At 40.4% G+C, this 22,591-nt stretch overlaps 2 protein-coding genes across 6 annotated transcripts in view; both read left to right on the top strand.

Annotated features, from left to right (window-relative positions):
* The first annotated feature begins 47 nt into the window (after positions 1 to 47).
* HMGN1 (high mobility group nucleosome binding domain 1) lies at positions 48 to 7,402 on the top strand. Its single transcript, XM_065861934.2, has 6 exons — positions 48 to 259; positions 710 to 742; positions 850 to 879; positions 1,002 to 1,052; positions 3,969 to 4,100; positions 6,523 to 7,402. The coding sequence occupies exons 1-6, from the start codon at positions 245 to 247 to the stop codon at positions 6,568 to 6,570; spliced, it is 309 nt and encodes a 102-aa protein (XP_065718006.1). The 5' UTR covers positions 48 to 244; the 3' UTR covers positions 6,571 to 7,402.
* A 5,118-nt stretch (positions 7,403 to 12,520) lies between these two features.
* BRWD1 (bromodomain and WD repeat domain containing 1) overlaps positions 12,521 to 22,591 on the top strand; it is a 56,853-nt gene continuing 46,782 nt past the window's right edge. For 3 of the 5 annotated variants that reach the window (XR_011740008.1, XM_071811142.1, XM_071811160.1), the window contains exons 1-9: positions 12,521 to 12,745; positions 12,924 to 12,982; positions 13,172 to 13,201; positions 13,376 to 13,435; positions 16,626 to 16,776; positions 18,029 to 18,127; positions 18,694 to 18,854; positions 19,473 to 19,694; positions 21,636 to 21,736. Coding sequence is in view for 4 of the 5 variants with exons in the window: in XM_071811142.1 (XP_071667243.1) it covers positions 12,682 to 12,745; positions 12,924 to 12,982; positions 13,172 to 13,201; positions 13,376 to 13,435; positions 16,626 to 16,776; positions 18,029 to 18,127; positions 18,694 to 18,854; positions 19,473 to 19,694; positions 21,636 to 21,736 (947 nt within the window). In the remaining variant the exon portion in view is untranslated. The remainder of the gene's footprint in view (positions 12,746 to 12,923; positions 12,983 to 13,171; positions 13,202 to 13,375; positions 13,436 to 16,625; positions 16,777 to 18,028; positions 18,128 to 18,693; positions 18,855 to 19,472; positions 19,695 to 21,635; positions 21,737 to 22,591) is intronic. The other 2 variants (XM_065862009.2, XM_071811147.1) reach the window with 2 other exon arrangements.

Here is a 22,591-nt window from a genome sequence, read left to right as displayed (position 1 = left end):
CTCTCGAGAGCGGGGAGCGTTTCCCCCCCTCCCCCCCTCCAATCCGGCTGGATCCTGTTGCTGTGCCGCTGGCGCTGCTGGGATGAGGGGGGGCGGTGGTTTCCCTGCGCAGAGCGGCGGGCTCGCAGGCAGCCGCAGCGTTTGGCTGTGAGGCACTCAGCGTGCGCAGCAGCCGGGCGGGAGCCGCTGCTGCCGAAGCAGCTCCGGGGGTCGCGGCCGGGAGCCGCCGCCGCGCAGCCTCGCTATGCCGAAGAGAAAGGTGAAACGGGCGGGAGGCGCCGGGGAACCGCGCCGCCGCCGCAGGGACGTGCGGGCGTAGCGGGGGAAGGGCGGTTTGACCGCGCGGGGAACGGGGCTCGCGGGGAAACAGCTGCTACGCCAGCACCGGTGCGGCGGCCGCTACCGTTCGCCGACTGGAGCGGACGCCTTCCCCTTGCCAGCCGGCCCCGTGCACGCCCTGGTGGGGGGGCCCCGCTGGGGGCATCGGCGCCGGGCGCGGGTAGCCGGCGGTGGCGGTGTCTGGAAGGTTCGGCGGGGTCTCGGCGGCCGCCTCTCCGGGGCTCGCAATCCGAAATCGACGGCGGGAAAGGGGGCGGGCGGGGGGGCGGGCGGGCGAGCGGCGGCGGCGTCACGTGCCCGGTCGCCATTCCCGCCCTGCCGCCGGCCCGAGGCGCCTGCGCCGCCTGACGCGCACTGTTTGTCTTGGCAGGTGACGGTCGCGGACGGGGAGGCCCCCGAGGAGGTAGGTGCCCAGGGCGGGGCGGCTATGGTGGGCCAGGCGGGGCTGGCCCGCCCCGCTCCCAGCCCGCCCGCTGATGCCATTTCTCTCTCTTTTCCCCCCGTGTGTAGCCGAAGAGGCGATCGGCGCGCCTGTCCGCGGTGAGTACGGAAGCGAGAGCGGGGTGTCCTTGTCGCGCTGAGAGGGGGTTGTGTTGCCTTCGCGAAGCACAAAGGGGATTATGGAGGGCTACATCTCTCCCTTATGTGTTCTTTCTTCACAGAAACCTGCTCCTGCCAAAGCAGAGCCGAAACCAAAAAAGTTGGCCGTGAAGGTGAGAGTCACTGGGAAGAGGGGTGGGTTGTTGAGTTCATTGTGCGTGTGTCTGGTGGCCACTCATTTCCTGTCATGTACAGTGTCTGAACATTTTCACTCATCTTCACATATTCCTTGTGGGAACGCTCGTTTAGCTGAAGCATCATTTTCAGATGCTTCTGTCAGTATCTACAGGTCCATTCCACCACTGGTTGAGTAGATCTGTGTGAAGCATGCAGAGTATTGCAGTAATCACTCATTTGTGAGTGTTAGATGGTAGTTTGGTACTGAGAGCTGCTTGAATGTCAAAGAAACTGTACATAGGATTGTATTTCATCACTATAAAAAAGGGGGACAAAATATGCTGATGATTTAAAGCAGTGTGTTAGAACAGGAAAAAAAAATTTGAATTATTTTGCCACTGAAAAATGTCTGAGTTTCCATGCATATAGTCTAGCTTTCAGGTCTTTGTGTGTATGTGTAAGTAAGTGTGGTGTAGCAGAATCTTTCCGTTTTTCAGTATAGCCTGCATAGTGCCAATAACTGATGTGTAAAATTCTTTGTTTCTGGGAGAAATGTGTATCTCTTGGCTTTATTGGCATGTGTTTTTAAGTGTAGCCATATGTTTTCTTTTTAATGTATGGATTAAGAATGTTTCACATACACTAATACAGAGTTCCTCTTCACAGACTTGATATTTTCATTTTACTAATCCTACTGAACAGTTACTTATCAGTAATGCACTTTAATTATAGTGGTTTGAATTTGAGGAAGCTTTCCAATTTTACTTCAGTGCTGTTTCTCTCTCTTTTTTTTTTTTCTTTTAGTGTTCTTGTGCTGTACATCAAATTCTTAACGATGTTACTTGGTGTTGACTGATATGCATGATTCTTACTTGCTGCCTATAACTGATTTACCTCTAGAAAGAAACATTTCCACAGTTCATAGCTGGGCACATACTCATGTAAACCAAACACAAACAGTTGTCGTCTCAAGATATTGAGTAGAACACCTTGCATGAGGCCGCTGTGGAATACTGTCATAATATGAATACATGAACAGAACAGTCTTTTTTTTTTTTTTTAAATCCCTATTACCACTGGCAACTCGAATGTATAACTTGCTTTACATTTGATTGTTCTAAAACTCATGCTGTCACTAAAATCTTTTGTCACTTGAAAACTTCCTTATTCCTAATGTAGAAATCTCTTTTGTTCTGGTTGTGTTTTAGTTTTCCAGCTTTAGTATTTTCTCTGCCATTTTAGCAATCTCTGGACTCACTGTTACATACCAGTCAATTAATATTTTTAATTTTTTTAAATTGTTATCATTTTTCTGTATTTAATCCATTAAAAAAAATGTTGCTTTGCATCAGCTTTGTAACCTCTTGATACTATTTTTTCTGTTTGGGAGAAGTTTGCTCATTATGTACTCGCGTGGTATTTTTCTTTAAAAAATATTAATGAAGGAAAACGCATTTTGACAGCAAAACATAGATGTCTGTGTGTTGTGAAATTGTCTGTTACCTGAAATTTTAATATGGAGCTTAGCGTTTATAAGTTTTTAGTTTTTTTTTTTCCATTAGCACACTTCAGCTGGGTTTTTTGTGCTTTTGAGGATTAAGAAAAAAAAATAGGTCTTTTCTAAAATAGGTATAAATAATTCCTAAAGTTTTGTGGACACAAGATTCTTCAGTATTGATTTTTTTTCTTTTTTTTTACTTTGCGTCTTTTATGTATGTGATGTAGGTTACTGCATGTTTATATCCCGTGTTGTAAAACACTTAACTTTGCTCAGTAGTTGCAGTTGGTTGACAAAATAGTATTTTTATAAAGATAGCATTTTACATGAATGTTCCTGTAGAATAGGAAACTTAATCAGATAACTATTAAAAAGTTCCATGCTTTTTTTAAGGAAGGATGCTTGGAGAGCAGATATTGTTGAATACTTCTGACCAAATGGATTCCTAATATTAATCTGAGATACACATTTCTACAGTACCCAAGATATAAAAAAACGAGAACTTTATTTCTTGGAGTTAATTTTAGGTCAGAAACAACGAATTAGGACATAATCTGAAGAACATACCAATGAAATACACACCATTTTTAATGAGATCAGGCGCATTTTAAGGTAGATCAGTGTAGTGGTCTTCTGCTCAGAGGAATAAATGCGTTATGTTTTCTTGTCAGTTATTCAGATTGTACCAAAAAAAGTGTTATAGTTTGTAATTTATTGAAAATTTTTGTTAGTGTCGTTAAGTAATGTTTGTCAGATGGTGTCAAAAATAGTGCATTTATGTAATTCTGAATTGACAGAAATATTTTATAAGTAGGGGGATCAGCTGGAGGACAGGCAAACTTTGTAGCATGTGGTTGCTGTGAGGAATGCCTGGGAGGATGTATTACATATTTATATGAAAATAGCTCTTGAACAAATACTTCTTCCCTACCCATTTAATAACAGTCATGTAGATACAGAGGATGTGACTGAAATACTAACAAAAGGAGCACGGAAAATGATACTTCCAGGTGATGCATTTCTTTAGGTTAAGTTGCTGAAATTCCCACCTATCAATATAAGAGGAAAAAGAGTTTGAAGTGGTTTGTATTTACAAAGTGGAAGGACTGCATTGCTGGTTTTTTATGCACCACAAGGCTAAATAATATATTGCAAATTGCTCTATCTAGCCACTAGAATCTTGTTATCTTCTCGTCCCAGTTTGATTCTCTTGCTGTACTATCTGAAACTGCCATCATCTATATACAGTTTGGAAAATGTTTTTGGCAGTTTAACTATGTATTAGCTCTTTAGTTTTTAGTAATACCTCTTGCTGTTTGGCAAGTCCGTCTTGGTTTTGTGTGGTTTTGATTATTTTTAAAGTTTACCTAGCAGGTCACATGAATTTACTTACTGCAAATTCATTTCATTGTAGGATAAATCTGAGGACAAGAAAGCTCAATCAAAGGGGAAAAAGGGGCCTAAAGGAAAACAGACAGAAGAAACAAACCCAGAACAGACAAAGGACAACTTGCCTGCAGAAAATGGGGAAGCTAAAAGTGAGGAGGTAAAACTGTCTCTATTATTTGGTGCAAAGCAGCTGAATAACTTACTGTACTGATTTATCCAAATATCCATCAGAAACATATTCAGTTCTTATAACAGAATCTATTTCTTCCAATAGAAACATGTAGGCTATTAAAATATTAGTAGATATGCCTGGACAATTCTAGTTGCCCCAGGAAGAGCTGCGGTGATATGATAACAGTCCCTGAAATTAAGGAAAAAGGTGAGAATTTTACCGAAGTTACACTACAGGATAATGTCCTTCAGAGAGGGGCTGTTTTCTCTGTGTGCAGGTCTTGGCAAAATAATACATATGGAATGTACAGAGAGGATACTGCTCTGTGTGTGTGGACGTGTCTGTCTTTGGAGGGTTTGGTTTGGGATTTAGTCTGCCAATGCCATTACTGGAAGAGAGGTTCCTTCTTGCTACAGAAGTTTTTTGATAAATGCACTGAAAACCCAAAATCAAAATGATTTAACCAAAGTTGAAATAACATTTATAGGAGTCATGGATACAGACTTTGGTAGAAGGGACACCTTGGTGCAGGAATGGAAGAGAGGGCACAAGAAATACTAATAGTTGTCATTGCTGAAGAAATTAATATGTCAATCAGTCTTGCCTGTAATACTGTGCTGAAATGACTGTGTTGCTGACATTTTTGGAATCACTGATCATCTAACTTAAAACATCTTCCACACTATTATTTTTGTGGAATATGGATGTAATTTAATTTTAAGTTTAGGACAAGATCTGTGGTGAGCAGCAGCACCTCTTATTAGGGCAGCTGTTAACAACTGGATGAAACACAAGTTTTCTTGTGGCAACAGGCTTACAGTTAGTCTCAGGTTTCTGCACTGTTTGAATACCTTGCTCATTTTAATTAGTTCAGTGGAGTTTGATCAGGTAGTCTGGTAGTTGTATTGAAAAGTAATTTTTTTTTGAGATACTTCTTTTTTTCTATCACACTGCTCTATCAGTGTGCAGCTAGATCTTCAAATAGAGGAAAAAAAGTAGTCGGTTTTTGGGTAGAAGATGTGTTTTGGTGGGTGAGGAAGGTACAGGATGGTACTTGAGTGTACAAGATAACGTACTTTGGGGTATCAGTTTTCATTGGCAAGCTTACGGTGTGATCGTAGTAGAAAAGTTGTGCTATAATTAAGAATTGGTTGGCTTAACTTTCTGTGTAGCTCTGGTTCTGTGCTACTGTCACATAATTCAGTCTTTTAATTTATGCATGTAGTATTTCAGCAATACCAGCAAAAGTTAAATTTGGCAATATTTCTCAGCTGGGGTCTATTTAATACACCAGTACAGAGAAGATGTAAATTTATAAAAAATGGATGATGAGCTCTAGGGCACATCTTCCTGCTGGTCTCACATTGATCATATGCCAGCCAAAATTGCAGGTTTAATATAACACCCAAGTCTAGAAGAGGCAGAGGAAGAGTTTGTCCTATTGGACATTTCTGTTGTCAATCAGGATGATAGTGTCAGTGATGCTCTTGTTAATCCATGATCTGGTGAAGGGCCAGTGACAATTTATGGTGATGTTCACAGACGAGTGCCTGCAAGTGGATATGGCTTCTGTAGGTCACCCTTGAAAATCTTCCCCAGGTGGCAGTAAAGACTGAACGGGTGCTGGAGTTCCTGTGTGGGTGCGTGTTACAGAACACGCAGTTATAATTTTTATGTTAGTATATATGTTGCATTCCTTTTTTCTAACCTGCGTTGCAAATGGAGCAACTTTTCCTATCTAAATGGAGTTGTGATTTTACTCAATTAAGTTTGTATGAATTTGTTCTGAAGTTAAGGTACAGCATATAGAGACTTTACTTGAAAACAGTATAGCTCTGCTGCCACGGTTCAGTTTCACTGAATGTATTTTTACAAAATTCTTTGATGTCAGGCAGTGCTGTGTTTCTAAGTCTTAGTTACTTTAAAACATGGTAAGATTTGAGAATACGTTAGCAGGGCTGCACTGAAATTTAAATACATGAAGTGTATCTGTAGTGTTTTCTAAACACCCTATATGCAGGGATTTTAGCTTAGTAGATTAAAAAGCTACTTCTTTCTTTCATAAAAACAGTAATTATTGAAATGGGCTTTATTCTTTGAAAAAAAAATGCTTTACAGTGCATTGAGTAGTAACAACAGCAACATTCTGAAATTCATAGAGATGCATCTGAGGAGATAGAAGCCTTTTCAAGACAGTTTGTTTTTAGTAGGTCATTATCCAAGAGAAATAAGCAGATCATGACACCAATTTATTGAGACTGTAAAACATGGTATGTAGAAACAAGTCATGTTTTTTTCTTTATATCAAGTTAGCTAATTTGTGCATTAAAAATACTATTAACTAAAAAGCTGAGTCACTTAGAAACTTTCTGCATTTAAATGTGCTGTTTTGTTTTTCTCTTTTCAGACCCCAGCATCTGATGCAGCAGTAGAGAAAGAAGCTAAGTCTGAGTAACATCTGGTACCAAGTCTTTAATTGGTGGTCCTTATACCTTTCTTCTTGTACAATTCAGAGGAATATTTTTATCAACTATTTTGTAAATGCAAGTTTTTTAGTAGTTCTAGAGAACACATTTTTAAAAAGGAGAGAATCCCAACTCAACTCATTTTTTTACATATTTAGATAAGCGTAAATGCTTTTTTTAAGTGGTAAAATCATGTAATGGTTGTCTGTTTTCTATGAAACAATTAATGGCATGTTACATTAAGAAGAAAGCTTTGAAGTCTTGATTAGGCTTCATGTTCCATAGACTCTAAGGGACAGTTTTTCTATCCTATTAAAAGAAGCATAACACAGATCAGACTTTGGAATTCCTAATGATACGTTGAGAATGTCTTAATATTTTAGTTATTTATCTATGGTTGTACCATCAGTAGAATTGCTTATCTAATAAAACTGCTCCCTAGTGTTGGATTTCTTGCTGAGTGATGTATATCTGTGACAAAATTATTTTTGGTAGTTGCAGCTTTATTTTTTTCAAAAACTTTGTAGCAGTGATGCGAAAGTTTGGAATCTTTTATTATATCTTTAAACACTGACTAGGTAAAAGTTTGTTTGGCAGATGTAACTTGTTATGTCAGTTTGAGATACTGGAACTTCACATCCAGTTTAAAAAGGACAGCTTGTCTACAAAGATCAAACAATAAATATTTGAAATAGTTTTAGGAAAAAAAAAGTATTATAGTTTTTAGATTTACAAAAACCCTTTGTGAATAAAAACAATTGTAAAATTGTTCATAGTGTCTGTGATCATCAAAAGCCAAATAAATCTTGATTATGAAAGGAAGTTTCTGTAGCTCCTGCATTGACTATCCCAATCTAAGTGGTGTAGTGATTCTTAACCATATTCTTCATATTGTTAAAAATGTGTTTTTGAAGAGATAGGTGGTAATGCAGGGAGTGAGTAGCTAGTAGAAAACAGTAGTTGTAGTTGTATCTGGATTGAAGTTTTAAAGCTGATAGCCTGGTGCCGTTTCTGTTCCCTTTAAAAAAAGTAAGTCAATAATTAGTAAGCATCAGATATTTTCATCTCTTTGGCATCTAAGAGTTTGCATATGCACTCACGTGTAAATAACTGTTTTAAGGAAGATGCACAAAGCAATCATCTTGAATGTTAACTGGTCAGATGGTGGTGGTATTATGTTGGAACCATATTGGAATTTCCCCAAATCTTGCCTTAAAACCAGTAAAGCTTCTGGTGCCTGGGGAAGAAAGAACCTAAGGCTGTGGACTCTTCCAGGTAGCTGAGTGTATGTAATGGAATGCAGAGAGGATGAGCTGGGGAGCAGCCTGGGCAGGAGCAGGGAGGGAGGCACAAGAACGCTTCCCTTTCAGTGCAGATGAGCTGTTAGGTGAGCGTAACATGCTGTGAGCAGAGTGTACCCTCTGCATAAGGTTGCAGGTTGATGGATTGTGGTTTCAAACAAACATACCTGTGCTGAGAGCCACTTTGTGTTGTACAAAACAGTCTTGATTCTTTCTTGCTGTATTTGAGAAAACTAAATCAGTCTTGATGATGTAACAGCTTTCAGCAGAAGGGAGCATGTTTATTGTTGTGGTTTAACCCCAAGTAGTAATCAAAACCACAATAGCTGCTCACTCACTCCCCTGCCCCCAAATAGGGGAAAGAATTGAAAGGGAAAAACTTGTGGATTGAGATAAAAGCAGTTTAATGAAATAACAAAATAATGCTAATGTACTACTAATTATATATAGAAAACGGAAATAAAATATAAGCGATGCTCAGAACAATTCCTTGTGAACTCTGTCTGGGCTGAGCAGTCAGTCCCAGGAAGCAGCATCCTGATCCTGAACAGCTGATCCTGGGGCAAAAGGGAAAAAGGCAAAAAGGCCCAGAGGCCTCTGCAAAGCAGCCAAATTAAAGGAACTCCGGAACAGAAATCAACCAGAACGGGTCTCCCCAGCCAGAAAACCCAACTCTCCTTAAATATGAAGCATGACACTAATGGCATGCAATGTGTTCACTGATCAGACTGGATGTCAGTCAAGGCCTGTCCCATCCATGTCCCCCCACTTTTCCAGCTGCGTCACACCTGCAGATAGAGAGCTCAGAAAAGACCTTGGCTCCCAGACAAAAACTAAGATACTGGTAAGTTCTTACATTCTCTTCATTCCAACTTAAAAACACTGTGAGGTTGAGAAAAACCATTTTGTCCCAGGGTGTTATCTTCTTGTTCTCAAATGAAACCCAAACAACTGTGCTAGCTGAAAAACACATTTCTAACTGCATGAAGAAGATAGCCTCATTTCAGTCCAACTAGCACAAGTATATATTAAAATAAATTTAGTACAGCATTACTACAGTTTTCCCACCGAGTGCAGGGTTGTTCTGTTTCGGTTTGCGGTTTTTTGGTGGTTTTGGTTTTTTCCTGTGTGTCGTTTTTGGGTTTTGTTTGGATTTGGTGTGTTTGTTTGGTTTGGGTTTTTTTTGGTTGGTTTTGTTTTTCCCATTTCACATTATTTTGCTGTATTGCAGCAGTTAGTTGAGTAGTTTTATCTTACCACTCTATTTGGTGCCTATCAGGCAACTGTCAACCTTGTCTTGGGAGGAGTCAAGATGAAGAAGTAACGTTCTATGTTTCTTCCTTTTTCCCCTTGACTGAGAACTTGTTTATGCTGTTAAGTAACACCTGCAAGCACAGTGTCTGCTTCCTGTACATTCTTGGTGCCTTCTTCAAATTATCACAGTTATTTCTGAAAAAAAACCCCTTCAGTTTCACCTCTTTCTTAAACAATGCTTTCATTTGAGAAAGCGTTTTACCATTTTAGCCCTTTAATATTTAAGGAATGTTTAACTTTTCTTTAGCTTATATGTTGGATGTCCTCCAACACTGGACCGCAAAGTGCTTCTTCTGGTGTGATTCCACCAGTGCACTCTGGTGGAGTGCACTTGGCTTTGGCTTGAAGTTCTTGGATATTCCAAAATTAAATTAATGCCACTTTTTCTAACCCCCTGCCTTCCTCTCGAAAACCCCCCTCCAGTTACCTTATTGGTTTAATTTAGTAGTAGCATGACATAGCTACATTGTGTTTTCAGCAAGTCAAAAGCACGAGTTAAATGACTAATAAATTTGCAGGTAAATGCTCCAAAATCATCTCTTACCTCCTTTACTGAATGCCTACTTTTCATGCGTGTTTTGAGTCTCTCATGTTGAGATCCTGTTGTCTTTCTCTATTATCCACTGTTTAATTTGTGGTAACTGCTGCTCCTAATATTTACTCTTGGGGACAAAAAGTTATTTCTTTATGATAGAAGTGAAAGGACTCAAATGAGGGTAAATCTGTGACAGCGTCTCTGGAGTTCCCATGCTGGCAGGTGGACAGAACAGGCAACTGTGTCAGGAGCCCTACATCTGCTTTGAGCAGCCCCACTCCACGTGGTAAGGAATGTAACAGGCTTCCCAAGTTAAGTAATGTATATCTCATAAATATGTCAGTGAATCAATTATGAACTTTGATTCTGTTGTAGATGGGGTTGCCTTTCACAAGTCTTAATGTGCGATTCTCTAGAGCACATAGATACAGGCATGATTCTCTTAATTAAAGATAGCTACTGTTTGTGCCCCCTTTGAGTAGAGATGGGGGGGGAAGCTCTTTAAGTATTTCCCAGCTATTATAAGCAGTTAACTGGAGGAGAAAAAAAAAATCTAATTTCAAGCTAAACATGTTGTATCCCATAAATACGGTTATATGAATGACAGATACACTGCCCTCCACAGCATGAAACGCCAACGTGTAACTGTAAAAAAAAAAAAAAAATCACCAGTTTGGCTACTGAGAAAATGAGGAATTGTATATATTGGCACTAGATGTCAATTCTGCTTGTGGAGAATTGGATTGGAAGGCATTTTAATTCATCCAACAAGAATTTCCATGGGTGTGCTTCAGAAAAAGTGTTCTTTCCTCTACAATACCAGATCCATTTGGTTTGTACAATGGAGTGACAGCTAATGCTGGTTTGGACACAGCACTACAGAACACACATAACAGAGGGCTGTCCACTTCAAAATACAACATGAACAGAACAAAACATGTTTATTTGGAGATACTCGGTGGTATTTGTATGCTTCTAATAGTGGTTAAGGCAGTGCTGCTTTATACATTTTCACACTGCACTATTCTTCTGGAATTCATTTTCTGGTGTGAACTAGACCACAGCTCTTTAAAACACAGATGCACCTGAAGTGCATCCAGGTTGAGCTAATGAATACTGAGTTGTTTGGCAATGAAATCTAGAGGAACACAGGTGGCCTGTAAGAAGGATGCAGCTGAAGCTTGCAGCAATATAGGAAGCAGAAAACCATGGATCTCTTATAAGGAGAGGATTTTTAATGGGCAGGATACCTTTCTCTTGTACCTGAACAGTGATGCAGGAACACTAACCAGGCTGGAGGTGAAGACCAGGAGGCAGAAGCAGCAGTCTGCCTGCATTCCAGGGATGTGCCTGGGGAAGCTGCTTGCTGCTGCGCCTGCACCTCAGGTGTACAAAAGCTCTTTGTCGAAAACTGAACGTGCATCTAAGGTAGTGATATTAATAAAATACACAGATATTTCTACAATTATATGTAAAAATATTTTTATTTCAAAGGTTCTCAAAGTGCATACCATGCCACCATGGGTGGGGAAAGGAAAAAAGGAACAGCTCAGATTTAATATCCAACACAGGTATAGCCATTGCTACATTCACATTACTGTTCATGCTGGGCAGAAGCGAGAAACAACTCTAAGGAGGAAAAAAAAAAAACCAAAATCACTCATAAATCGGCTCTCAAAGCTGGGGTGGGGTGGAGGTGGTGCTGGCACCCTTTTGCAATGCAAGGCACCGGGGTAAAGCTGTCAGTTTTGTTGAAGTGATGCCTTCCTCCAGAGAGAGGTGGGGAAATAACCAGTCTCTGAACTGAAATTTAGGTCAGCTGAGGTGCCCCTGAGCATCACCCCCATGTAGCCTCGGTAGCACAGGAGGAGACCTATGGGTCTGAGGAGTTAGGAGATCCACCTAAAGTGGGACTCGGGAAGCAAAAGACAACTGATCACGTGTAAAAACACCAGTTGGTGATGCTCTGCTTGCAGATACACTCGTGCTGCTGCCCGAGCCATTCCTGAGCTCCCTCAGCACGGAGAGGAGCACCTCTGTAGCCAGCTCTCCAGGAACCCAGGGCACTCGCAGGGCAACGTGCTTTATATGCGAAGGTTTGGGCCCCACGGCACACGGCGCCTGCTTCGCCTTCCTGGCTTCACATCGCCCCGGGAAGCCGCCATCCCCGCGGCCGGTTTTCGGTGCCTTGCTGCAGGCTCTAGCTTGTCCCCACCGGTCCCCGGCCTGCCCAGAACAGAGGCCGCGCCACAGGGCCCTGGGGCGACCGGCGACAGCTGCGGGACACGCGCGCTCCCGACCACGAGTCACAGACCGACGGCCACGCCGCGCGCACGCGAACGCGCCTCGTGACGCCTCCGGCACCTCAGAGCGGCCCCGCCCACCAACGTGCCGTCATAACCACCTTCCTCGCGCAATCCTTCCGCGCGCGCCCCGGCCTCTCGTTCCCCTACCGGGCGCCTACCCCCTGCTCGGCCGCCCCTCGCCCCGCCGCTCTCCCCGCGCTCCTGCCGCGGCTTCGGGCACACTCTCTCCCCGCGCCGCACGCCGGGCGCACGGGACAGGGAACTATTTTTTTTCCCCTCCGCCCTCCCCGGGGCGTGCCCGGCGCAGGTGGCAGCGGCGGCGCCGTGGCTGCTCGCTCGGCGGCGATGGCGGCGGCGCGGAAGCTGCGCTAAGCGCCAGCGCAGGGGGAGGGGAGCCCGAGCGCGAGCGCGAGCGAGGCGTCCGGCGGGGGGCGGGGGCGGCTCGCTCCCGCGCGCGGAGGGGAGGGGGGGCGGTTGGCTGGCGGTTGGCCGTGGGGGAGGGGCGGCGCTGACAGGGCTATGCCGAGCCGGGCCCTGCCCGCGCCCGGCGCTGCCTGAGCCTTGCTCCCTGCCCGGGCAGCAACGGCCGCCGCCAGCAGCGACTGTGCCGAGCGAGTGAACGGCAGCCGCCGGGCTCAGGTCGCCATGGCTGAGCCCCCGGCCTCTTCCAACTCCGGCGGCAGCGTGTCCCTGCCGCTCATTGAATCAGGTAAAACCGCCGGGGCGCGGGCGGCCGCGGGCCAGGGCGAGAGCTACTGCCGGTGCCGCCGCTCCCTGCCGCCATCTTCCTGACCGTGATTATGAATTACAGTCACCCCGGGGGCTCCCCCCCCTCCGCCCCAGCCAGCCCCGAACTCATCCCCCGTCTCTCCTCGTGTCTCTTGCAGAGCTCTACTTTCTCATAGCTCGGTTCCTGACCACCGGGCCCTGCAGGAGAGCGCTGAAGGTGAGTACAGGGGCGCCGCATACTCACCTGGGCTCAGCACCCCTCGGCCACTCGCTGCCGCAAAGAGGATTGAAGGGGAGGTGTGAACAGCCGCTCCCCCCCTCCCCCTCCCGTGCCCTTTTGCGGCAGCAGCTGCTTGAGAAGCCAGAGGCTTGCTTGTCTCTAAGTCTGTATTTTTTTTCTCTGCAGGTGCTGGTGCAGGAGTTGGAGCAGCACCAGGTCTGTGTGGGCTCTGAAGTAGTCTCTTGCTGTCGTCAAAAGTTTCCTTTACAAGTCATTCAAGTTTCTTTCACTCTACTGTCCCAACTTTTTCCCCTCAACAGGCATTGTTTTGAAAATGGTCATCCTTCATTCCCCTGTAGCCACTCACTTTTTTTTTCTTTCTCCATTTAGTTGCTTCCCAAAAGGTTGGATTGGCAAGGCAATGAACATTATAGAAGTTATGAAGAATTGGTGAGACCTTTTTTTTTTAAAAAAAAAAAAACGAAAAACACCTTTTCGTTTGGATGATAACATCGTTGTTAAACCATTTACCTTTAAAAGCAGGCCCAAACCTTTACCTTGTAATTTCGTTCCAGCTCTGTTAAGACATGGGAATTATTTTGAAAAGGCCTTTAATTTCTTTGCATTAGACTAACAAAAACGCAAGTGGTGTTTTAAATTGAGGATATTGTTTACATAGCAGGGGTGGAGCTTGGCGTTGTGCGTTGATACATGCCACTGCCTACATATAGGGAAGAACCAATCTGAAGCAAGGTTTCATTTCAGTGTTTCATGAGCACGTTTGTTAAGTGTGTTTTGATTTGACAGTACTTATTTTCTGGTTGGCTTCCTTCATCTGCCCCTTTCAACAGATTAGGAAATGAAATCGGTGTTCAGAAATCAAGGGTTGGCAGTTCTGGTGCCTATGAGTATGCTCTTTATCTCTGACGACTCACTGGTCATAGCTTTGTTTCTAAATGCAAGAAGGATATGAGTGATCTTGCAACAGTGTGTACTTTATGCCTTCTTCTGCTGATATAGTTTGCTTTAAGTGTTTTCTTTAACTGATATCCATTTCAGAATGGAAAGTTGTCGTGGTGTTTTATTTTCTTGCTTCTTAAATGGCGAAGTATATTTGGCAGTTGAATCCTGTGAAATGATGGCCTGGTAGTGCCTGACCGGTGTGGTTTTATCCTGTTTTATTGTAGTTGATCTTGTTTTCTTTAAACCAGTGTTTATTCTCCTTTTCCTCCCTTAAGATTCACCATATTAATTTACTGACTTCTCCCTTACCCGTCAGTTTGTGAATTGTTACAGCTAAATCCCCTTGTCCCTCCTGTGTAACACTTGAAGATCTCAGAATTGTGTTTGCACAGAGAAGGGATGAGATTTTGTTTAAAACATTTTTCTTAGTTTTTAACTGTTGCTTAAAATGATCAAGTTTCCATTTCTCCTGCTTTTCAGTGTGGTCAGTTGAGCAAATGAGGTTTTAAATTAATGCTTCAAGTCATTAAAAAGCCTAGTCTTGTTAAACAGGAATACTTTCAAGTTCTGACTTGAATTAAGCAAGTCTAAAAGTAGTATTAAGTTTTAAAAGGATTATTTGGTGGGTTTTTTTTTGGTTGGTCTTTCTGACCCCTGCTGTTCTGGCAAAAGGTGATGGTGTTGGGAGATGTCATGTGTGGATTCTTCTGACTTCAGTACAGTTGTGTTTTAACTGTGTTTATTATGCCCGTACAGTTATCAAATTAATTATTTAATATGTGCTGCTTCTGCCTCTTTTTCCTACACAATTTAAAATCTCTATACAGAGTAATAGTATTTCAGAATATCAAAATAAATCTTCTGAAGGTTTTAGTTTCTGCTTTTGAGGGGTTTTGGGAACCTTTGGTCCCACTGGTCTCAGTCTGAATTTGCAGAGACCACAAACAAATGCAGTCATGTGGTGTAATTATTTATTTTTCTCTTTGTTCATCATGGAATTGGAGCAAGACTTTGAAATAACTGTTTCTTCCAAAATCTGAGCAAAACTACTTAGAACAGAAAATAATTGGTAGGTTTTGTATGCGTGCTTCTATCAGAGATTATATTTGGAATACATACTTACTGACGATGGCATGCAAACAAAATGGTTTATAATGCGTGGCACAAAGTATCCTGAACTTTCTGTCCTCAGTGTTGTTGCTCTATACCAGTTCAAGAGGCAAAGTTTATAAAGAAATTATGAAAAAGTGCTTTTTGTTACCCAATATATTTCCCATAAACAACCTTAAGCCTCTGGTGAGCTGATTTGCTTGGAAATACTTGGCTATATGGTAATGTTAACTACTTTACTGATACTACCACCCCCCCTGCACTGCTTTCCCCCCAGGAATACAACCTATAGGCCCGCAAGATTTATAAATTACTTGCATTTTTATTGTTAAAACAAGTGTTAGGTTGTGGCTTAAATTGTATGTTCTCAATAATCAGCATGCATTTGGTCAACTTTTTGTTGAATTGCCTCTTACATGACAGCATGTAGTCTTTTTATTCCTGCTGTTCTAATGATGAGGTCAGCCTTGTCAGGACTTTTCTCATCTATGTTCAGGCAGTAGGCTAAGGGAATAGCATCATAAGCACAAGATAGTTCTGCCTGTGTTCTGAGCAACATGGGCAAGAGGCCACATACCTGTGTTGGTGTGGCCCTCTCCCTCTCCTGGATGTGTTGACTGTGAGTAGTCTGGCTGCTGAAGTAGCAGTGTGGCTTCTGAGTCTAACTGGTTTTTATTTGGCCAGGTCAGAGAGTGGAGTAAGCATGGGGCTGTTTGTGCCTGCTGGTTCAGACCTCCCCAATAGTTTAAATTTGTGATTCTGATGGTTTGGTTTACTTCAGTCTGTGTGAACTCTACTTTGCATATTTAACTTCTACATTATTGTGATTGACACTTTATAGTTAGATAAGGATTTTTTGTTGTCGAACTCCCAAAAAGAAGAGGGGGAAAGAATAATCAAAACCCACACGCATCTATTCTTGGCTGAGACATCTGAGTGTATGTGGAGTTGTATTTTTTTAGATTATTAGATGTAGATAGTATGGGATACTTCCTGAATGGATGGGTGACTGTTTTGATCCTTTTAGTTTAAGGAAGTAGGGCAGTCCTATGCTATGTAGTACTGGTTCTTCAAGGAAACTATTTCCGGAGGGTTTGTACTCAAACCTACTACATTGCAGTTTTCTGAACAAGTATTGTGTGGCTGAAGTACTAGTTGCATAAATTCTTGTGCTTGGTTATGAAAGAATTCTTCATGATCTGAAGTTATAAGGGTTTGAATTATATTTTTTATTTTTAATAAAAATAATTGGGTGAATTGGACAAAGACATGCATTGTAGGGTGCTGCACAAAAAAGTGCCATACATGTGAATACTGCAGGCTTTCGGTAGTAAAATGCTGATGTGCAGTAAGTAATTTTACTGCAGTTAATTTTACTACAGCACTCCCATTTTTGGAGTCTACTCACTGAATTTTCTAGATCAGAGCTTAACAGAATTGGTTTTGTTTTGCAAGTTGAACGTGAAAATATCTAAACAATCTTTAATATAACTGTGAAAATTGATGCTTTTAGATTCATCTGTTCTGAATGTACCCAATGTATTTTTCACACTTAAATTTCTGTCAGGTGCTATCCAACAAACATGTGGCTCCAGACCATTTGTTACAAATTTGCAAACGTATTGGCCCTATACTGGATAAGGAGATACCACCCAGCATTTCGAGAGTGAATTCCTTACTTGGTGCAGGGAGACAGTCATTGTTACGTACAGCAAAAGGTATGGTTTGTTTATTATTTGAAATAGGTATGGTAGATTTTAATAAGTGTATGGGGAAGACTATTGGAACACTTAAAAGTGGTGAGCTCTCACCAAAACTGGCCCCCGCTTCTGTACTGTGTTTAATCAACTAAATCACTAGTGATCTGTCTATTAATGGTATAACTGTATATTGGTTGTTGTGAAGAGAAGGATCTAAGTTGCATGACAATTGTTACTCTTGAGTGCTGAGGCTGCTGAATGTGGCCATTTTTCACTGTTATTGTAATATAGTGAAGCATCAGAACACTGGTGCTGCTTCTCTAACGTCTCTTGACACTTCCAGTAGTATATTGGCCTGTGTTGGTTTTGAATGCAGTAGCTATTGTACTCTGTTCACTGCAACTGTGAGACAGTGACACCAGTTTTCTGAAAGCTTTCTTGGTTGATGCAAATGGCATAAAAATTAATATTTGCGAATTCTGTACATATGTGGGAAAAAAGTTCTTGTTTGTAGCTTAAAGGGAATAGTTGGTGATGCATAAGCATGTACTTTATTTGTTAGAGTAGTTTTTAGCTTTAGACTTATCTCTTTGAATATTTCTGGGAGGGGAGTGTTTATGTGTTTGTATGAAATTCTGTTGAATGCTATAATGTGGGACTGGTTTATTGAATTCTGTTGTTTTTTCAGTATCTGTCCTAACTGCTTTAAAGGGTGCACACTGAATGACAGTGACTGTGCTATCCTGAAAATCAGGATTGCAATTATTTCAGCATGAGTGTGTCAAAATAACTGTCAATGTGGGAGGTTTTTTACAAATTGCAGAATTGTCAGGTTGGAAGCAACCTCTTGAGATCATCTACTTAAATAATTCCATGCCAATAAATGCTCAATAAATATTTTTAATCTTTGTTAACGTTTTCACAAATTTTTGTTAATAATCTTAAATGCTTTAAAAAAATCAGTTGAAAAGTTGGTTTTGTGTTATGGGAACTGCAGTGGCATCACCACTTAGGAGCAATTTCAAAGTTTGGCAGTTGGTTTTGTTGGTTTTTTTTTCCTCCTTCTGTTATTCTGTTAAATGGATTTTTCTCTTCTCTGATGTTGCACTGTTCATGAAGATTCTGGGGCATTTGATGTTCTATTTTTTTTAGTTGTTCAATACTGTGTTTGAGACCACCTATATGTATTCTTTCCCATGTTTTGGAACTGCAACTCTCTTGGCATTTCTGACATATACTTTCAATAAATGTCAACCAATTGGTTTTAAAGATTGCAGGAACACTGTTTGGAAGGGCTCTGCATTTGCTGCTCTTCATAGAGGAAGACCTCCTGAAATTCCTGTGAACTATGGCACACCACCAAATATTGGTAAGTTGTTTTCAACACCGATCACTGCTGCTGTGAGCATACGATGGCTATCTTGGTATACTACCCTTGCTACAACACTGAAAATGGCATCTCAGAACTGGATCTGGAGGCTTATCTGGAGACCTTTATGTGACTTCAGTGGAGTTATGTATTGGGTACAAAGGTCTGCTCACAGCACTAGTGAAGCAGTAGCCTCTAGATCACTTCTCTTTCATTTATAAAGCCCCTGTATTAAGTCGAGAAACCTACAGAAAATACAAATTGTTCTTCTTTGGATAGAAGGGCTCTTGTATGGTTCAAGGTATAAAAAGCTATGGGAAAATAAAGATAATATTGAATGATTCATATTTAGAGAATGAAGTTTTTATTGGAACAAATTTAAAATACTGTCTTAATTTGTACACACAAAGGTGGCAAATGTAAGAAACCCTGACTTTATGAAGCCTGAAAGTAACTTTTCAGAAATTCTTAAGTAATATACTATTGGAAGCTAAATAAAACATTGTTTTAGAATAGACCTGTTGTAAACATTAGTACATTATTTCTTTGTTTTCTTTGTGTTTTAGTGGAAGTGTATCGAGCAAAACAATTAACTGGATATGCAAAGTTCAGTACTTCATTTCCAGGAAGTATGTATCAGCATGTCAAGATGCACAGACGGATTCTTGGCCATCTTTCGTCAGTATATTGTGTTGCATTCGATAGGACTGGACACAGAATATTTACTGTGAGTTGTTGAAATATATCTGAATCTTAAAGTAGTTCTTGATGGATGCAAGGAAAAGAACTTCAAAATGCACATTACACTGAAAGTTCTGGAGGTGGATATCAGTATTGTTAAAATTTAGCTGATAACTCCACTGCCATGCTTAAGTAGAACAATTTGATGTAATTAAATGTCAGAAGCATCTAAGAAATTATTGTACTCTTATGTCTGATCAGGTCTTAACATTGATGTAGGAGCTGTATTTAGTGATATAGTTTAATGTTAAGCATGTTTCATATTCTGTATGAAGTGGCAGAGGAGAGATTGTTTTTACAGAACAGTACTTCCGTTGGCCCTTGCTGTTTATGTCAGGAATCCCCTCAAACTTAATTCAGACTTTTTCACATTATGTGATATAGATCTTTGGTGATTGCAGTGTTATCCTGAACCATAATCGAACATTTTCTAATTTTGGTCATATGACTTTATTTTTTTCAGCTTAAGTAACATGCATAGTTTTAAATAGAAGTGTAGTTTACTAAGCTGCGGAAAAACATAGGTTCTTTAAAGGACACCTGAAAGTTTTACCCTGAGTGTCTTTGAAAATCCTTGCTGAGTGTAACAAATACTTCTTTCTAGGGTTCAGATGACTGTTTGGTAAAGATCTGGTCAACTCATAATGGCAGGTTATTTGCCACATTACGTGGACATTCAGCAGAGATTTCAGATATGGCTGTCAATTATGAAAACACTATGATTGCAGCTGGAAGCTGTGATAAAATGATCAGAGTGTGGTGTCTGAGAACTTGTGCACCAGTTGCAGTCCTCCATGGACACACAGGGTCCATTACCTCCCTACAGGTATGTTTTTTTAAAGTATTTTTATGTGTTGAAGCAGAAGGAATGTAGATGGATTGTAAGAAGCAGCCATTCTATGAATAAAGTCAGATGTTAATCTCCACTTGACACCGTGGTATTGAAAATCTGAAGGTATTTTACTCAAATAATAGGAAGCAATGAATAAATTGGGAAAGAATTTGAGCAAAAAAAATATGCTGTTGCACCTAATTTGAAAAGTTAAGAGTCTGCTTTAGTAGTAGGATGTTGATGGATGGGATACCATGAGATTAGCTAGCTATCGTATTCATAAGAAATAATCAGCTTCCTTGATTGCTGACTGAAATTGAGAAATGTAGTTGTGACTGCTTGACACCAATAGAGCTTTCTATCTTTGGGTTATAACTTATTGAAAAGGAAGATCAGTACCTCATTTTGTGTTTATGAAGAGAAGTACTTTGTTGTTCCTGTTACTAGGTTAAGAAGTAGGTTGCCAAGCATACTTCTTAGTTTTTCATATCCAAATGCAAGGAATTGGTGTTCTGTTGCCCATGCATGGCAAATCAATTTCACTGTGCTTGTCACTGTGTTTTTCACATAACTAAAATTATTTCTTTGTGGCTGTGTTAATCTTAAAATCCGAGCATTTAAATATTGATATCAGAAATTAGTCAAGACCACAGGAGAAGCCTATTTTTTTTTTTTCTTTAAGAATAATAATAATAATAAAGTTCCTTGCCTCTCTGAAATTCCTGAGTATTTAACTGGAAATAATGGCAGGAATCCTCCTTCACTTGAAGTAGGTCATTATCCGTAATATTTGAGCTGTTGGAACCAAAGAGAATTTCTGGGAAATACAGAGTTCTCCTGTTGTCTGTTACTGGAGATGTGGGATGCTGATTTATGTAGGCAAGTGTTCTGATCCAGTATGTGGTTCTTACAACTTCTGTGATAGAGATATCTGTCTTAATTTCAAAAATATAAGTTATTTCAGAAGTGCAAAGGTGCCAGTGTAATGGGTTGTGTAATTAAATTTGAAAGTGTTGGGATACTTTATGTGCTATTGGTGGTTCTTTAGATTCAGTCTCGTTTTGGCCTTTGTAATTCCTTATTTAACAGATAAACTAGTAGCTCATTATCCAGATTTACTGTTTGCCAATAAGACAAACAGGCTTATGTTGAGCAGTGAAGAGTGACCACCTACCAGCTTGTGAATTTCAATACAAAAAATAATTTTGCAGTTTTTCCAAAAGTGCTGACTCCAAGGGTGATCTTCATATTCACAGAGTTTCTGTAGCATTAATTGCATTTTTTTAAATGACAATGCACTTATTTGTGGTGTTTCTTTTACTGTACTGTAGTATTGTGGGGTTTTTGTGTCTAATCATTCTTAATAACGTTTTAATTGCAACATGTACAATTTATATGGCCTTTTCCAAAGGTGGCAGTAGTAATTAAAGAGCAATTTAATCAACTTGTGTAACTTGTGGTACCTGTGTGCATAACAATGAATCCATGTGTGAGGACTTCCTATAAATTCGTATGTGATGCTGGGTACATGTACTTGGACTATCTCATAACTGATGTTCCACTTAATTATAGAATTTTAAAAGTCTAGTGAAACTTCTTCCATTTTATTTTCTGTTTGTTTTCCAATCTGTTTTGCTCATTACTTCATTCATGGACAAAGTGGATGATTGTGGTTAGTTAAGACTTCAAAAACAAAGCAGTGAATGCGTTGGTTTTATGTAATGCAATAATTGAAACACAGATTATGACCTTATTTTAAAGTGAAGGAGATGTTATTTTTGTAAACATTAAAATTGACAGTTAACAACTGCTTTAGCAGTTTCGGTTGAAAAAATGCAAAGTAAATGAAGGTTTTACGTTAACTTTTTAGAAATTCACAAACAGTTTTTAAATATCTCTTTCTGTATGTGTCTGATTTTACTTTCTTCTCTTTAGTTTAGTCCAATGGTGAAAGGCTCCATGCGATACATGGTGTCTACAGGTGCAGATGGAACTGTTTGCTTTTGGCAATGGGATGCAGATGCTATGAAATTCAAGTATGTAAATGAGTTTCTTATTAACTCTGTGCTGTACTATGCTTAATTAAAATAAGTTAAGTCAAATAATAGTAAACTAAAATAAGTCAAGTCTAGGTAAAGAGGTTTTGAAGTTCTTTCATGATTGTAAAAATAGTGTGGAAATAACCTACATAATTATTTTAAAATGCCATCAATAACTATATCCTTTATAAATTTATGTTACTCTATTGTCTTAGGAGTTTAGTGGGGAAATCTGTTAACTTCTTACTACAGTAATAGCATGAATGTGGGACAATTAGAATTGCCTCAAATATAAATATGTTGGAACAGTAAAATACAACTCTCTGTTCATGATGAGTTTTCAACAGCCTTGTAGTTTTAGGATGTCTCTTCTAGAACTTGCATGCAGAGTGTGTTCAGCATAGTTTTTAAATGTTCTGTATGTGATTGCTGTTAATTTGTACAAAAAAATAGATTATTACCAGAAAGAAGATATGTGGGATGATCAGTCTGTATGTAGTATTCTGCTACATAGTGGAAGTTGGTATAAAATTATCCATTTTACATTAGAGCAGCTGTTAAAAAAAAAAAAGTACTTTAGAAAGCAGAAGGTTATTTTGCTTTTTAATTCAGTCTTGTGATCTTAAGATAGTAGAATTGCAACAAAATCTATCAAAGACACAGTTGCGTCTGAAGAATCTTTAAGGGCTGTAAGATACAGGAGGAGAATGTTTAAACTGAATCCTTAATTATTCTCCTAAAAACAATTTAGAGGACTGTATGAGATGTAAACATTGTTTAAATTAGTTTAAAGTGTAGACTTAAATTGGTTTAAGCTTTGGTAGGTCTCAACGCAGTATTCTTAGGATTTGA

Source organism: Patagioenas fasciata, chromosome 1 (genome assembly GCF_037038585.1).
Source record: "Patagioenas fasciata isolate bPatFas1 chromosome 1, bPatFas1.hap1, whole genome shotgun sequence".
NCBI classification, from domain to species: domain Eukaryota; kingdom Metazoa; phylum Chordata; class Aves; order Columbiformes; family Columbidae; genus Patagioenas; species Patagioenas fasciata.
The sequence above is the reverse complement of the archived record's forward strand: the minus strand, read 5'-3'. Positions and strand labels throughout refer to the sequence as shown.

Excerpts from the sequence above, each read along its gene's own strand:
- HMGN1 (XM_065861934.2), top strand. Across the intron at positions 1,053-3,968 it reads CAAAAAAGTTGGCCGTGAAG|GATAAATCTGAGGACAAGAA; the intron begins GTGAGAGTCACT and ends ATTTCATTGTAG. Across the intron at positions 4,101-6,522 it reads GGGAAGCTAAAAGTGAGGAG|ACCCCAGCATCTGATGCAGC; the intron begins GTAAAACTGTCT and ends TTCTCTTTTCAG.